The sequence below is a fragment of the Narcine bancroftii genome, chromosome 3 (genome assembly GCF_036971445.1).
Source record: "Narcine bancroftii isolate sNarBan1 chromosome 3, sNarBan1.hap1, whole genome shotgun sequence".
NCBI lineage: Eukaryota > Metazoa > Chordata > Chondrichthyes > Torpediniformes > Narcinidae > Narcine > Narcine bancroftii.
Window position 1 is genome coordinate 173,559,759 of NC_091471.1, and position 16,072 is coordinate 173,575,830.

Here is a 16,072-nt window from a genome sequence, read left to right on the forward strand (position 1 = left end):
GGCAGAAGACAACAAAATGTCAGCCTACGAGCTCTGAAAGGACAATCAATGTAGCCAGTAAGGTGAAAGGTTAGAAGACTTACTTCCATAAGGACCTCATCCATTTCATCAAAAGGCTTCCCATCCTTCCTGTTGTAAAATGTGGCAATTCCAGCAATCTCTTCCTTCTTGTTTACTATTGGCATTGAAAGGACATTTTTGATTGTCCACCCAAAACTATCCAAAGGTTCATTCTGAATGCAGGGAAAAAATAAAGTTTTTTAAAATAGCATCAGACCTGGTTTGAAATGGATCATTGCTCCCAGGAAGTAGAAATGTCTTCTCTTATACTCCTATGAACCACGGAACATTTCTTGTTCCTTACCCAGTTCAGCACCAGGACCTCATGGTGATTACCCATTAATACAGACACAACATACTCGGAGTGATCACAACTTTGATGCTTGAGGGAACATAATATGTAAATAGAAATAACAAAAAAACACTGTTTGATCCAGGAACTACAGTGATTTCTTACAATCTCTCTCTCAAATATATCTCTTTCTAAAATCCTTTTGTGGAAAACTGAACCATTTATGATAGGCGCAATTTATTTTGTTTTTCATTTCTCTGCATGGTCAATACTTCCCAAAGATGAAAAGGAGAAAAGAGGTAATGCTGGGTAAGAAAAAAAAAAAGAACCATCTGGGAGAGGTATAAAGAGGTAGGGGGACCTTGGGGTTCAAATCCATACATCCCTCAAGGTCGCCACACAGATTGATAGGATAGTTAAGAAGGCCTATGTAGAATTAAGTTCAGGACTAAAGAGGTCATGTTGCATCTCCTCAAATCTCTGGAAAGACTACACTTAGAGTATTGTGTTCAGTTTTGGTCATCTCATTATAGGAAAGATGTGGAGGGTGCAGAGGAGATTTACCAGGATGTTGCCTGATTGGAAAACAAGTCTTATGAGGCAAGGTTAGCAGAGCTGAGACATTTCTCTTTGGAGCATGAAAGGATGAGAGGAGACTTAATAGAGGTCTACAAGATTATGAGAACCATAGATAGGGTGGACAGCCAGCACTTGTTTCCCAGGGCAGGAATAGCAAACACCAGAGGACATATGTACAAAGTGAAAGGAGGGAAGTTTAGGGGAGACATTGGGGTAATTTTTTTTACACAGAGAGTTGTGGGTGCCTGGAATGCCTTGCCAGGGATAATGGTGGAGGCTGAAACATTAGGGGTATTTGAGACCCTTACACAGGCACATGGATGAAAGAAAAATAGAGGGATAAAGGTGGGTTTAGTACTTGTTTTAAAGAAATATATGAGTTGGCACAACATCGAGGGCAAAGGGCCTGTACTATGCTGTAGTGTTACGTTCTCCAGAGAGCTGGAAGTAGAATTAGGAGATGAGATATTTATGTTGATTAACTACAGCTACTTGGATCATTTCAGATATTGATTCTACTATCATTTGAATCTCCTTGGATCATTCATTTGATTCCTTACATATCCCATACCATCCTACCTCAAGATGGTAATTTCCATCCCTTTTGTCAATTGCCCTTCCTGCCTTTCATTAGCACCAATATTCATGAGGATGGCGAGCTGGGCTCCTGAAAGGTCTCAGATGCAGGCAGCCTGTTAATCACATCAGGGATTCAGAAACAGGGACCGAGGGTGTGAGTGGATGCCTCAAGCTTGGGTTTACTACTGGATTGGCCAGGAGGCCCTGAGGCCACAGAGAAGATGGCGGGATCCATGGATCTCCACTGAAGGAGATCTTCCTGGCTTCTCTTACACATCTTGATAGCAGTGCTGAAATATTGCCACCTCCTTGTGTGACTTTACAGGGCAAATAAAGGAAAATAAGTTTTGTGTATTTTATGACATTGAAGGAACCTTGCTACTTCACCCAACCCCCTCTCTCCCCCAACACCTCCGCCCACACAGTCCTCCAGATTCAGGGTTTGTTCATGTCATCTGATCCCGTGAGAGGATTGCTTGTTGGTCAAATAGTAACTATCTCTTCAATGGGGCTCGATTCTGGTTCTCTTCATTCACCTCTCACTGGTCCTTTCAGTCATTGCTTTTTGCCTCCACTCATTGCCTTGATATTACCAAAGGGGATTTTCAACAGGTGGCTTTCCCAACTTTTAAAATCAGTTTGCCATGATTGTGTAATTCAAAATAAATGCAGCAGATAGCATTTAAAAAAAACTTGGAATAGATACTGAATAAAAGAAGTGAAATTCTTGTTTGTGAATTAAAGGAATTGAGATTTGAAGAGCGTGCTGGGTCATTGAAGCTTTTACCTGAAAGCTAAATGTATCATCAGCCGCTGCATTCATGATGTTGCAGATCTGTGAAGGTAATAACAAACCTGATTAGAGCCACTGAGTAAGAGAGAATTATAGCAAGAAACATGCCCTTCGGCTCATCAGGTCTGCACCAACCACCCATTTACACTAATCCTACATTAACTCCATTTATTATTTTCCTCACATTTTCATCAACTCTCCCCTCAAGACTCACCCACACACTGGGGGTAATTTGAAGGAGGTCAATTAATAAATCTCTGGGCTATGGGTGGAGCCCACAGCACCCAAAGGAAACCCATGTAGTCATAGGAAGAATATAAAACTCCACACAGACATCATAATTTGGTCAGGGCTGAACCGAAGCCTCAGGTGTAGTGAGGCAGCAGCCCAATTAGTTAAAACACAGTGTCTTTGATGACTCATTGCCTACCAAAGTCAGCAGAAGGTGGCTGGTTTACACCAATTAAGGGGGAAACTGTAAAACATGCCTGATTGCGTGAGGATGTGAGGGTTAACTTGGGTGAAAAGCTCCAACTGTATTGAAAGTCTGGCTCTAATAAGCCATCTTCTGGGTTTAACTGAGACAGATTAAGAGGAAGGGTGTAAGTTTGCATCTTACATATAAATGAGACATTCAATATCTGATTTAACTAACTTTGTATGTTTTACTACGTTTCCCAAGCCTTCCAGCTGAAACAACATGAGGTCATCTTCCAGAAGAAGGTTAATGCATTCACACAAATTGTGGAGGTAAAACAATGCACCCCTCATCTATTTCAACCACGCACCCACATTCTCTCCAGAAACCCCACCACCACCTGCCAAGGATAAGATTTTCCTCATTCTGTTTTAAATTGGAACAAAGCTTGGACAATCAGGCTGACCTCAATGTGTGGATAATGACTGAAAGCATTCACTGTGGAGGTAAAACTCAGCGTGGCAGAAAACTCCAAACTTCCAATCCAAAAATATACCTGCATTGCCTTATAAGCATAACGGACCCTCTTCAGATCGCAATAGATTTGTAATAAATCTCGATTGCATGCAAAATCTTCCAGGCCTCAAAAAAATTCAGAGATTATTAGGGTATTTCAGGTGACAACTCCACACCCTGGATCCAGCAATGCAGGAAAGGACCAGCAGAGGGAACCTCATACCAGGGTCCCCACTGCTTCCAGTCACTGTCCAAGTGGAATAACAGATCACTTTCAGGGGAAAGCTGAACTTGAATCACAGGAGAATATGTAGGAGAGGCATGTGGAAATCCATCCACACTGAATTAAGTGGCTCACAGGCAGCTTTCAGGTTGTGAAGCCAAGGAAAAGTTTGTCAAAAACAAGGCTAAAATTAAGCAGGTTTACACTCATGCTGGAGGCTCCCCTAATAGAATCAGAATCAAAATTTATTGTCATGAACAAGTCACGAAATTCATTGTTTTACAGCAGCGTCACAGTGCAAACATTCATACAAACCATCTTACAACAATAAATAAAAGAGTAGTGCACGAAAAGTCAAGGTAAGGCAGTGTCTTTGGTTCATTGATCATTCAGGAATCTGATGTCAGTGGGGAAGAAGCTGTCCTTGTGCCGCTGAGTGCTCGTCTTTAGGGTCCTGTACCTTTTTCCTGATGGTAGTAGAGTGAAGAGGGCATGGCCTGGGTGGTGGGGGTCCTTGAGGATAGAGTCTGCTTTCTTAAGCCACCACCTCTTGTAGATGTCCTTGATGGAGTGAAGTCTGATGCCCCTGAGTGTTGGCACCTCCATGCCAGACAGTGATGCATCCAGCCAGTCTGCTCTCCTCGGTACACCTGTAGAAGTTTTTGAGAGTCTTCGGTGACATACTCTGGAGTCAGAGCTGAGAATGACTTTTCAATGTCTTTGATCACATTAGCATCTTTTTGTAACCTGCAACCACCCCCCATTAAATCCTATCTTGGATTACCTTCACAGTGAATGGTCTCAACTTTGCCACATGTTGCCAAGACTAACTGGATGCAACATTCCCTATTACTTACTTTAGCTCAGCTAAATCTTTCTGTAGAATTCTTCTAGTTTTTTTTCCAAGGTAAAATTATGCTACATCACAAAATGTTTTAGTGGGTCCGAAAACAAAACTTACTAAGCCTGTTTCTGCAACGTAAGTTGGCAGTCCACTAACCAAGGCCCAGTGGTCAGCAGGCGGGGACCTGAAAAGAAAGCAAAGCACAGGTTGGACACTTATATTATTTAACTATCTGAAAAAAACATGGTCAACTGAGACATTTAAAACTTACGGAATGACCTTAATCTCCTCCTTCCCATGAAGAATGTAATCGATGATTTTGTGAAAGATGATTTCCTATAAAATATTAACATTTGATATCAACAGGCAGAACTAACAATGAAATCAGACTGAAATCTGTGATATCCATCATTGGCAGTTGTCTTGGTTCAATTGGCAGCTGAGGTGAGAGTTAGTGGGCTCAAATGTTCTTTCATCTCAGGTACAAAATCTGAGTTGGTACCCTGCAGGAGTGGCAGCAAAGGTGGGCAAGAAATTCATCAACCGAATCAAATTTCAGAAGCAGAATTGCATTTTCAGTGCATACAACACAGGACCAGATTCTGGCTTGCTCCCTTTCTGTGGCATCCCCAAGCTGGTAAAGGCATCCCGGGGTGATTCTTGAAATAATGCTGACATTGATCTATTTTCAGGCAGATTATCAAAACTTTAGTCATAGAGGAAAGTTTTAATAAGAATCTTGAAGGAGAAAAGTGAGGTGAAAGGCAGGGAGGTAGAGGGAGTGAATTTCAGGACATGATCTGATCCTTTGAAGGCTAATTCAATGAAGCCCAGGGCTGAGCCACAAGACAAAATTAGAGGTGGTACGTTATTATAGTGGGTTATAGGTATGGAGAGTGCCCCTATGTCAATGCAAGTCTTTCCATAACAGAGTTTTCATATTCATATCAAATTGAATGAAAACATACTCTGCCATCCGGTGTTCTGGGTCCTTGGTAGGGAGGAACTTCACCCAGCTCTTCAGGCCAAAGGTCAAAGAATTCCTGAAATTGAATTTTAAACAATATTAAATCTATTATTATAAAACTGAACACTGAAAAGTCAAAGTATGGAGATCAACACACAGCCAAGAGAGTTGCTACTGGCCACTCATATCATCTTGGATGACATTATGAATACAATAATAATAAGGCACTCTCCAAAAACTTAGAGCAATGCTCAGGCCGAGCCGATGTCAAAGAGTTGGATGGGGTAAGAAACACTCCTTGGGAACATTCTTCAGTTCTCCCATGATTTTTTTTTTTGCCAGAGGTAATTCTATTGCATGACCCCATCTGCACAAATACATTCAGTGGGTTGTGTAATAGAATATTGACCCATGACTATTCCTGAGCATTGTCACCATGGTGATATTAAAGGAATTCTGAATATGAGGAGGAATGAGTTTAAAATTTAAAGTCCAAAAGGAAGTCATTTTATTCTGGAGTTCACTTCATTGTGGCCTATATTTCTGTTCAGCTTTCTCAGCAAAAAACATCATACTGCAGGTATCAATGGCCATTTTCATCCACCATTTGGATGAGATGTTCATCTGAGATCCTATTTGCCCCCTGTGATAGTACAGATCTATCACCAATGTACATAGTGTATATAGTTACTGTATCTAGACTGTGCTTACAGAGATTGGCTGAGAGCTAAGCCGCACCTATTGTCTGGGCCTTAAAGGGTTGTGTCCCTAGCCAGGTCGGATCATTCCGGACTGGTCGGCCACCTGTGAAGAGCTCCGGTCTTTTGCTAATAAAAGCCTTGGTTTGGATCAACAAGTCTTTGGTTCTTTCGACGAGCTCTACACCCCCTCAAACTGCAGAGGGAAATGGGAAGGCCAGGCATCCTGACAAATTCATATCCTGCAAGCAGTATTACAAAGAACTGGTCATTTGGTCACTTGACTCATTGTTGTTCGGGGCATTGTGATATGCAAACTCTGGATAGTCACTGTAAACATTCTCAGGTTATGAAAAGCACTGTTTAAATGGAAATGCCTGACATCTTCCTCTTTGTTCGGTTCCTTAGTAGATAGGAATCTGTCAGGTTCCCATCAATATAGATATAGTGACTAGTGCGCATATTGGTGAGCTCATGTCACTGGTGAGATATCATTACCCAATCATTGAATTTCCAATGTACTCCCGCAACTCATTGTTCTTAGTGGCAAAGGAAAAAAATGTTGCATAGATGATCAAACTTATTTTTAACAAGGTCTTACAAAATATTAACCATAGTTTCTCCAATTAATGATCAGTTAGGCAAAGGAAGTTTGGAAATGGGAGGTTAATAATATCAAATCAATAGAGATATTTACATACTAATTTGGTACAATGCTACATTTTAATTGAACCTAAACCATTTTTTATGAAAAAAATTGAAATCAACTTTTATTCATTTTTATTGCCATAATTAAAATGGCAATCAAGTCAGTAATTCTGAAAAAACACACAAATGCTGGAGAAACTCAGCAGATCAAACAGTGTCTTTATGTAGCAAAGGATCATCTGTAAGATGGCGGCATCCATGTTGACCACATGATTCGCTCTATCAATGACTCTAAAGACTGAGTGAGGAACGATAGGCTTTAATACACATTCGTTTTCGTCTGGCCCAACTCCATGTGCTCAAATGAATGGAAGGGGCAGGGAGGTCAACCTTTAAGGTCAGGTCACAGGGGAGGGGTTATATGGGGTTGAGTCAACAGTGGAAGGGCCGGCCACTTATACATAGAGCAGCAACAGTATATACATATATATATATCACTACATTCACCCCCTCTAGAAAAACAAGACCCAGCCCTAGAGGTTCAGCCAGTTAGGTGGCTTCCTCTGCCTATGTGACCTGCGCAGCTCCGCCTGTGGTGTACTGGTCAGCTCCGTTGCTGGTTGGGTGTCTTGAGGCGGGAGGGTGGACAAGGCTGTCGCCATATGGGGTGGGGCCTGGTTGTCTGTGGGGGTGGTGTGGCAGTCAGCTTAGCAGGGCAAGGTCCCGGGCTTCTGGTGTGAGTGTCTGGGGGCATCGATAGCCTGTACCAAATCCCCATGTGTACATGGTGGTCGGGGCTGGGGATAGGTGGGTGTCTCCGGCATGCACCAGGTCCCATACAGGGACTGTGTCCTCATGGTATTGGACATATGCATATTGTGGATTTGCGTGCAGGAACTGCACCTCTTCCACCAACGCCTCAGTCTTATGGCCCCTCGTGTGTTTCCTCAGCAGGACAGGTCCCGGAAATGAGAGCCAGGGTGGCAGAGTGGTTCCGGTCGCTGACCTCCTGGGGAAGGAAAACATGCGTTCTTGAGGGGTCATATTTGTAGCAGTGCATAGGAGGGATTGGATGGCATAGAGCGCCTCTGGCAGGACTTCTTGCCAGTGAGGCACCGCCAGGCCTTTTGACTGAAGGGCCAGGAGGACCACCTTCCAAATGATGGCGTTTTCTCACTCTCCCTGGCTGTTTTCCCTGGGGTTATAGCTCGTGGTCCTACTAGTGGCTATACCTCTAGCCAACAAGTACTGCCGCAGCTTGTTGCTCATGAATGAGGATCCCCGATCTCTATGAATATAGAGGTTCCCGAAGAGGGTGAATATGCTGAGGAGTGCCCTGATAACTGTGGCAGAGGTCATGTCAGGACAGAGGATGGCAAATGGGAATATGGAGAACTCGTCTATGATGTTGAGGAAATAGACGTTCCTATTGGTCGAGGGCAGGGGTCCCTTGAAATCAACACTCAGCCGTTTGAAGGGGCATGTGGCCTTGATGAGGTGTGCCTTGTCAGGCCTGAAGAAGTGTAGTTTACATTCCATGCAGACCTGACAGTGCCTGGTCAGGGATCTAACTTCCTCAGTGGAGTACGGGAGGTTCTATACTTTTATGAAGTGGAACAACCTCATGACTCCGGGGTGACAGAGGTCATTGTGGAGGGACTGGAGGCAGTTGAGATACGCACTGGCGCAGGGCATTCGGGGGATCATTGAGTTTGCCTGGCTGGTACAGAATACCATAGTTATAGATGGAGAGTTCGATTCTCCACCTCAGGATTTTATCATTCTTGATTTTACCCGGCAGTTTTGTGTTAAACATGAAGGTGATGGCCTGTTGGTCCGTCAACAGGGTAAATCTTTTCCCGGCCAGATATTGACGCCAGTGGTGCACGGCCTCAACAATCGCCTGTGCCTCCTTTTCGACTGAGGAGTGCTGTGTTTTGGGGCCGTGGAGGGTACAGGAATAAAATGCTACTGGCCTGCCCACCTGGTTAAGAATGGCAGCCAGCGCAAAGACTGAGGCATCGCTCTCCACCTGGAAGGATTCGACTAGTCATGCATCGTGGCTTTAGCGATGTTTCCTTTGATTTGGTTGAATGCCACCCAGGCTTCTGCCAATAAGGGGAAGCTTGTGGACCTTACTAAGGGATAGGCTTTATCGGCATAATTGAACACCCATTGGGCATAGTAAGAAAAGAACCCCAGGCACCGATTCAGCACCTTGAGGTTGTGTGGTATTGGGATAAGGGGATGCATGCAGTTGGGGTTGGGGGCAATGACACCATGTGCCATGACGTATCCAAGGAGGGCCAGGCTAAACACACACTTCTCCTTGTTATAAATCAGATTAAGGGACTTGGCTGTGCTGAGAAATTTTGCCAGGTTTGCGTTGTGGTCCTACTGGTCATGGCCGCAGATGGTGACGTTGTCAAGGTAGGGGAATGTCACTGTCAGTTTATGACTGTCTACCATCTGATCCATCTCCATTTGGAACACTGAGACCCAGTTGGTGACTCCAAAGGGGACCCTGAGGAAGTGATAAAGTCTGCCATCTGCTTCGAAGCCGGTATATTTGCAGTCTCCTGGGAGAAGGGGGAGTTGGTTGTACGCCAACTTCAGGTCAATTGTAGAGTACACTTTGTACTGGGCTATTTTGTTGACCATATCAGCTATCCAGGGGAGGGGTAAGCATCTAGCTGGGCAAAACGGTTGACCGTCTGGCTGTAATCTATCTCCATGCGGGGTTTGCTTCTGCCCCTGAACACCATGACCTGGGCCCACCATGGGCTCGAACTGGAGGCTATGATCCCCTCCACCAGGAGTCGCTGCACCTCGAACTGATCCTTGGCGCTATAGCACCTTCTTTTCATTGCAATGGCTTGGCAGTCCAGGGTCAGTTCTCGAATAGTGACGGAGGGGATATGCAGAGGGTGGAGAGGCCTTAGGCTGGGACCAGCTGTTGGGGGTAGGGGGTTGATGAGTTGGGGGTTGTGTACCGTTAAGGGTGGTTGCAGTCCTCCAAGCGCCATCATTACACTCTTAAACTGGCTCTGGAAGTCGAGGCCCAAGAGAATCAGTGCACAGGGCTGTGGCATCACAAGTAATGAAAGTTATCATAACATTCACCCCCCCCCCCAACCGTTAACAACGCTACACAATACCCCTGGATCTCTGGGGATTGGTCCTTTGAGGCCATAGAGATGGTGCTGCTCATAGGTCTGATAGCTGATAGAGAGAGAGTTTTTGGGCAGTGTCTGGATGGATAAAAATCTCTGTGCTCCCACTGTCGAACAGGCAGCTCATCCCTTTTCCGTTTACCTCGATCTCCATCATCGAGTGGGCGATCAGATGAGGTCTGCACTAGTTCAGGATCAAGGAAGCTAGGATTGGGTCATTGTCATCACTGTTGGAGGGAGGCCCAATCTGTAAGACGGCGGCATCCATGTTGACCACATTGTTGCATCGGAGGAAGAAGGAAGAAGTGACATCGACCGTGCGGTGGAAGGCAAAGATGACATCACCCAGGAAAGCGGAGGAGGGACTGTGTAAGATGGTGAATCCCGGGTCGCACGTGGTCGAGCCATTCGGGGCTGGACATGACATCAGTGACACGGTGCTCGTGAGTTTGGACAACTTACAGACACGCTGGTAATGACTTTTCTTTCCATACCCCGAGCAGGTTCCCTCCTCAGCCGGACAAAGTTGTCTGGGGTGCTTCAGCTGGCCGCATTAGTGGCACCTTGGGTGTCCAATCATGGCAGCAGGGTTTTGGGTCACTATCATGGAGATCAACTTTGACACTGGCTCCCAACATGGCGGTGCCTTCAGACCGCACATGGAGGCCCTGTTCTTACCGGCAATCTCGTCGGCATTGCATTGGGCCAAGTCAAGGGTCCTGGCAAGCTGGAAAGCTCTCTTCAGGAGCTGCTTGTCCTCCTCGAGCAGTTGCTGACGATTGTAGTCAGACCTCACTCTAGCCTTGCAGGCATCTTGGACCAGCTCCCCAACACACTGGGGGCTGTAGCAGAGCCCCAGTAGTCTCTCCCCAGGTTATACAGTGCTTGGAGAAGCTCATCCATGGACTCACCAGGTTGCTGTCTCCTCGAGGCCAACCAATACCTTGAGTACACTTTGTTCACCTGGGGTCGGTAGAGATTGCAAAGCTCAGCCATGGCCTCTGGGTAGGTCATGCAGCTCCAGATCACCAGGTACGCTTGGTGGCCAACTTTCGCTTGCAGGATCTTGAGTTTCTTCTCATCCGAGTCCACCAGGCCCACTGCGACATTGAGGAAGTTTGTGAAGCAGGCAATCCACTGCTTGTACTGTTCAGCAGCTCCGGGCATCAGTGGATCGATCTCAAGGCGTTCGGGTCTCAGCAGCTTATCCAACCCATGTGAAAAGTTACTGTGCATTAAATTGATGCACACTATCAATGACTCTAAAGACTGAGTGAAGAAGGATAGGCTTTAATACACATTAGATTTTAGCTGGCCCAACTCCATGTGCTTGAATGAATGGAAGGGGGCAAGGAGGTTAACCTATATGGCCAGGTCACACAGGGAGGGGTTACATGGGATCAGTGGGCAGGCCAGCCACTATATATATATAATACATCACCAACATTTTGGGCTTGAGCCCTTCATCAATGAGAGATGTCCGAACAAAAGGGGAAAGGGGAAGGAGGGGATGGTGAGGGTGGGAGATGTGTAGAGCTTGAGAGCCGCAGAGGTGATAGATGAGGAGCAGTGAGAGAGAATCCCATAGAACTCTCCGCAGAGAGCAAAGGTGAACTTCTTCAGGGTAGGCATCCCTTGGAGAGCTTTCACAGATTTGTTGTAGTAATTTTAATCACTTTTTTTTTTAGCAAATACATCACCACCAATAGCAACTTTATCATCAAGACCTTTGTTTGCAATATCAGTTTAGTTTGAGTCTCCAAGGTCTATCACTAGCCAATGTTGCTGGGTTACATAAATGAAAACAACCGGGAGCCTCATTCCTGATTGATATCAAATGAATGTAAGCATCAAAAGACATCAAATGGATGGACTTGCAGGTGAACTACCTGTCATAATCACCACTCACATTAAGATAAGCTGCATTAGTGGTTTTTTTATTATGCAAAATAGATTTTATCTGCAATAAAATGAAATATTTAACACAAAGCATTTGTGTGCTACAAAGAAGTATCATTCCACCCATTACAAAATGGCATCATTTTTCCAATACATTCATTCCATCACCAAACTACCCTCACTATGCAATGGCAGGAGGCCTTCCACTGTACCCTCTCACCCATAGCATGTGTGGCAGCTGCCCCAGGCTTCAGAATTTTCTTCTGTACTTAGTCCTAGGCCTTGAAATGTGGCATTCAATCATGTCGGTCATTACTCTAGCAGACCCAGTAAGTTCCGGGCAGCACCTTCTGGTAATCATACCTGATAAGCTGGATTTATTTTCTCTTAATATGGTTATTAAAACTCTTACTGTTAGCTTTGATATCACTCCTATTCACTTCATTGTATCCCTTCAATGAACACAGCAGATCTCCCCATGTGTCAGATTTCCATTTCCCTTGGTACTTGTGGGAGCCTTTTCATTTTATTTGGCTGACTCTTACATCATTGGTTAACAATAGCTGCATAGCCATAGTATTCTTAGCAGAGAAGCATCACATTTTTTTTATTTTTGATGCTAATTCATTTCTTTTTTCCCTGCTTCTTTCTAAAGATCTCATGAACTGAGGTGTGCTCTCAGTGATGCCCAATAATGAGAAAATTCTCTGCCAAGGACCATGAATATTGTTTACAATGCACTAACACTGCCAGATAAATTGTGTAATTTCAAACGCTACATGCATTCCAAACAGGAATCTTCTGTGGAAACCATCCATTGCTCTGGCCATGTAGTCAGAAGATAATTTTCTACACTTTTTAACTCCTCTAAAAATGCCCTTGACACCACTTCTAAATACCATTCTGCCCCTGTTGTAGGGGAAAGAGGCTCCATTATTAACAAATGAAATTCAGATAAAGGATTGCCACGCTGTTCATTCCAAGTACCTCCAGCATTTAAGTTAATTGAGGGGCAATATCTTTAGTTCTGTATTTCAAGCTGTCTGCAAATTAACTCGATTTAGTTTAAGAAAGTGCTTGTTTCATTTTTATTCTGGTAAAATAAGATTTGGATACATAACTAAGCCAGTGACCCAGGTCCAAATCCACCACTGTCTGTGAAGAGTTTGTACATTTCCCCCCGTGACTGCATGGATTTCCTCCAACATTCCAAAGACATATAGGTTTAGTAGATTAATTGGTCACAGAAGTGTATTTGGGTGCTGTTGTTTCATTGGTCGGAAAGCCCCATTACTGTGCTGTATCTCAACTAAAAAGGAAATAAGATCCAATTCAATGATATGATACTTAAATCAATATCATAAACTTAATATATTCAAACCTTCTTCTTTGTCATGTCCAGCAGTGCAACTGAGTATCTCTCACAGTTCAGGTAGGCTCTCACTGTGTAAAGAGCCTTGTGAAATTGCCGTTCAATATCTGTCAGCTCCTCAAATACTTTATTTGCTGACCATAAAAGAACCTACAGGAATGGAAGATATGATAATATTAGCATAAAAGGAATCAGTATAGTCATGAAACTAAACTCTGTGAATGCTGGAAATACTCCACAAATCAGATAGCATTTGGAGACAGCAACAATGCTGCTGTCTAACAGCACCAGATACATAGGTTTAGTACTGATTTCATGAGCTGTCAGTGTGGAGTTTGCATGTTCTCCTTTGACTGCATCAATTTCACTCCGCTGCTCCAGTTTCCTCCCACATCCTAAGGACGTGGAAGCAGTATGTTAATTAATGGATTTAAATTTCCCCAAGTGTGGTGTTAGTGGTAAAATCTGAAGAGTGTAGATGAGAGTGTGGGGAGAATAAAAATGGAGACTAAGGTTAAATTCGTGTGAACGGATGTTGATGGTCAACATTGTCTCAGTGGGTCAAAGATCCTGTTTCTATGCTACAAATTTCTATTATTCCATAGTAATTTAATGCTTTGATATAAACCAGCATTAAAATGCATTAACTGCCTAACATCAACATCCCGACAGAAATTAAAGTCGTTTTCCTTCCAAATCATGCATCATCTTGTCTTGTGAATATATTGTTCTAATTGTTAACTTTATTCAACTTCTAGAAGTCTCTACCCTACAGGTCTGTGAAAATATTATCATCAACCTCACAAAGGTGGTTTCCTGCATCCAACCTAATGTGATCAGGATGGATATTAATTGCTGATATTGCCACTGATGCTCATGACCTGTTCATAAATTTAAAAAAAGACGAAGCCCAAATCATCTAAACTTGCTCATTTGGAAAATGCCTCTGCAGAGGTTTTCATTTTTCATATTTACTGGTACATGAGATCTTACCCGAAGTGCAGGTAGGATTTTTGTGAGATGTATTAATGTGTGTTCCATCCAACTAACATTCCAGAGTGCTTAAAGATATGACTATGAAGGTGTTGCTATAGTTACATGAGTGAAAGCAAACACCAAGCAATTGGATTTTCCGGGATTGTGACTTATAAGAAGCCTATAATTCCCAATTAAATATTATTAAGGATACAACACTCTTCTCAACATTCTCTCCATGAACACGTCCAATAATGTTTCTTGGGAAGGCAGGCGAGATAACCCCAAGAAATTCCCACAGAAACTTTACCCAGTCTAAAATTAAAAATAGAAAACGCTGGAAACAAACAATGCTGGTCATGTAGAAAGAATGGCAGAGAAGTACACAAGGGCTGGAGAAACTCAGAAGGTCACGCAGTGTCCATGAAAAGTAAAAGGCAGTCAATATTTCGGGCCTGAGTCCTTCCTCAGTTGTGTTGAAAATAAGGTAGATGCCTAAATAAGGGGGTGGGGGGGTGGGTGTGAAGTGGGAGGAGCACTGGCTGTCAGGAGGATACACGTGGGAGGAGGAAGAAAAGAAAGGAGCTAGTAAGTGACAAGGGGAAAGGACAGAAGGGTGAGAAAGGTGCTCTCTAATAGGAGAAGGAATGGAAGGATAGCTGGAGGAATGGAGGAAGAAGGGTGAAGGAAGGACCAGGGAAGGAGTTAACTGAAATTAGAGGAAGATATTAATACTGTCTTGTTGTAGAATGCTGAGGCGGAATATAAAGTGGTGTTCCTTCCATTTATGTGTCCTTAATCTAGGCCATGGACATCAGTGTGGTAACAGTGTGTGGAATTGAGGTGATTGCCACTGTGAGGTCCTTGCTATTGCAATAGCCAGAGTGAACATGATCAACGAGGCCATCTCCCAATCTGTGTTCAGTCTCTACGATGTAGAAAAGGCCACATTGAGAGTACTGGATGGATACTGTAAATGACCCCAACAGATTCACAGATGAAGTATTGCTTCATTTTAAAAGACTGTTTGGGACCCCAAAAGGTGGTGAAGGAGGAGGTATATGTGCAAGTCTCTTCCACAGAAGTTGCCTGAGATGCTGAGTGTTTCCATCATTTTCTCATTTTATTTCAGTCTTCAGTTTTAAAAAAAATATTATACCTGTCCTCTTCTGGTTTCACAGTTGTGAAGATAACTCAGGTGATAGATTTTGAGGTTCAAACTGGCAAAGTTGAGATATTTCAAGAAAAGCTGAAAGAAAATCAATTATACTCCATAAGTTCAGGATAAAGATACTTGTTTTATTTATCAACTTATTATTATAGATACAGTACAAGAAAAGACTTACATCTTCATCATCTTTGGTGAAATGAGATCCATCTATTTTATTGGTTGCCATTATCACAGCAACAACATCTTTTCCATTCATTATAGGGGTTGCAAGCACGCTCTTTGTTTCATATTCTGTCAATTCATCCACAAACCGACTGTAAAAATTAGACTAATCCACAAGAAGGAAACAAAAAGAAGTTAATGTTGGGTAAAAGAAGGATGGAGAGAATGTTTAACAGCACAGTGAAGAAAGTAGTTGACTTAGTTTTAAGATAATGAAATGCCTCACATTTTCCTCTCTTGATTTGATAAAAGCCTCGTGTAGAGGCATTGGGATTGATGTCAATTCCACAGCATTAAACATTTCATAAGTTACTCAGTCATATGATTTAATGCATCATCCAATGTATAGCAGCATTAACTATTTAACCCTTCTTGGTTTACAGACATTCAATAAGATCATAGTCTATTACATAAATTTTGCTTTTTGCCATATTCTTCAACATCTTCAAAAATCTATCATTTAAAATGAGTACAATATCAAGTATTACATTCAGAAGAGTTTTAAATGTTTATTACCTTTTGTAAAGCACTCCTCCAAAGTACTCCTTTATTGCTCTAATTTCAGCTTTAAAACACATGACACTACACATTCAACTTGCCAAAAAGAGCACAGCACAACATCCCATTGCCAAACACAAAACAC

General features: G+C 43.2%; 1 protein-coding gene across 1 annotated transcript in view; it reads right to left on the reverse strand.

Moving 5' to 3' along the window:
* Window positions 1-15,521, reverse strand: part of LOC138757858 (rod cGMP-specific 3',5'-cyclic phosphodiesterase subunit beta-like) — a 42,300-nt gene extending 26,779 nt beyond the window's left edge. The window contains exons 1-8 of the mRNA XM_069925864.1: window positions 15,383-15,521; window positions 15,196-15,285; window positions 13,071-13,211; window positions 5,273-5,347; window positions 4,576-4,640; window positions 4,422-4,488; window positions 2,298-2,345; window positions 84-233 (exon numbers count right to left, since the gene is read on the reverse strand). Coding sequence (XP_069781965.1) covers window positions 84-233; window positions 2,298-2,345; window positions 4,422-4,488; window positions 4,576-4,640; window positions 5,273-5,347; window positions 13,071-13,211; window positions 15,196-15,285; window positions 15,383-15,463 — 717 coding nt within the window. The 5' untranslated portion in view covers window positions 15,464-15,521. The remainder of the gene's footprint in view (window positions 1-83; window positions 234-2,297; window positions 2,346-4,421; window positions 4,489-4,575; window positions 4,641-5,272; window positions 5,348-13,070; window positions 13,212-15,195; window positions 15,286-15,382) is intronic.
* Between the last annotated feature and the right edge of the window lie 551 nt (window positions 15,522-16,072).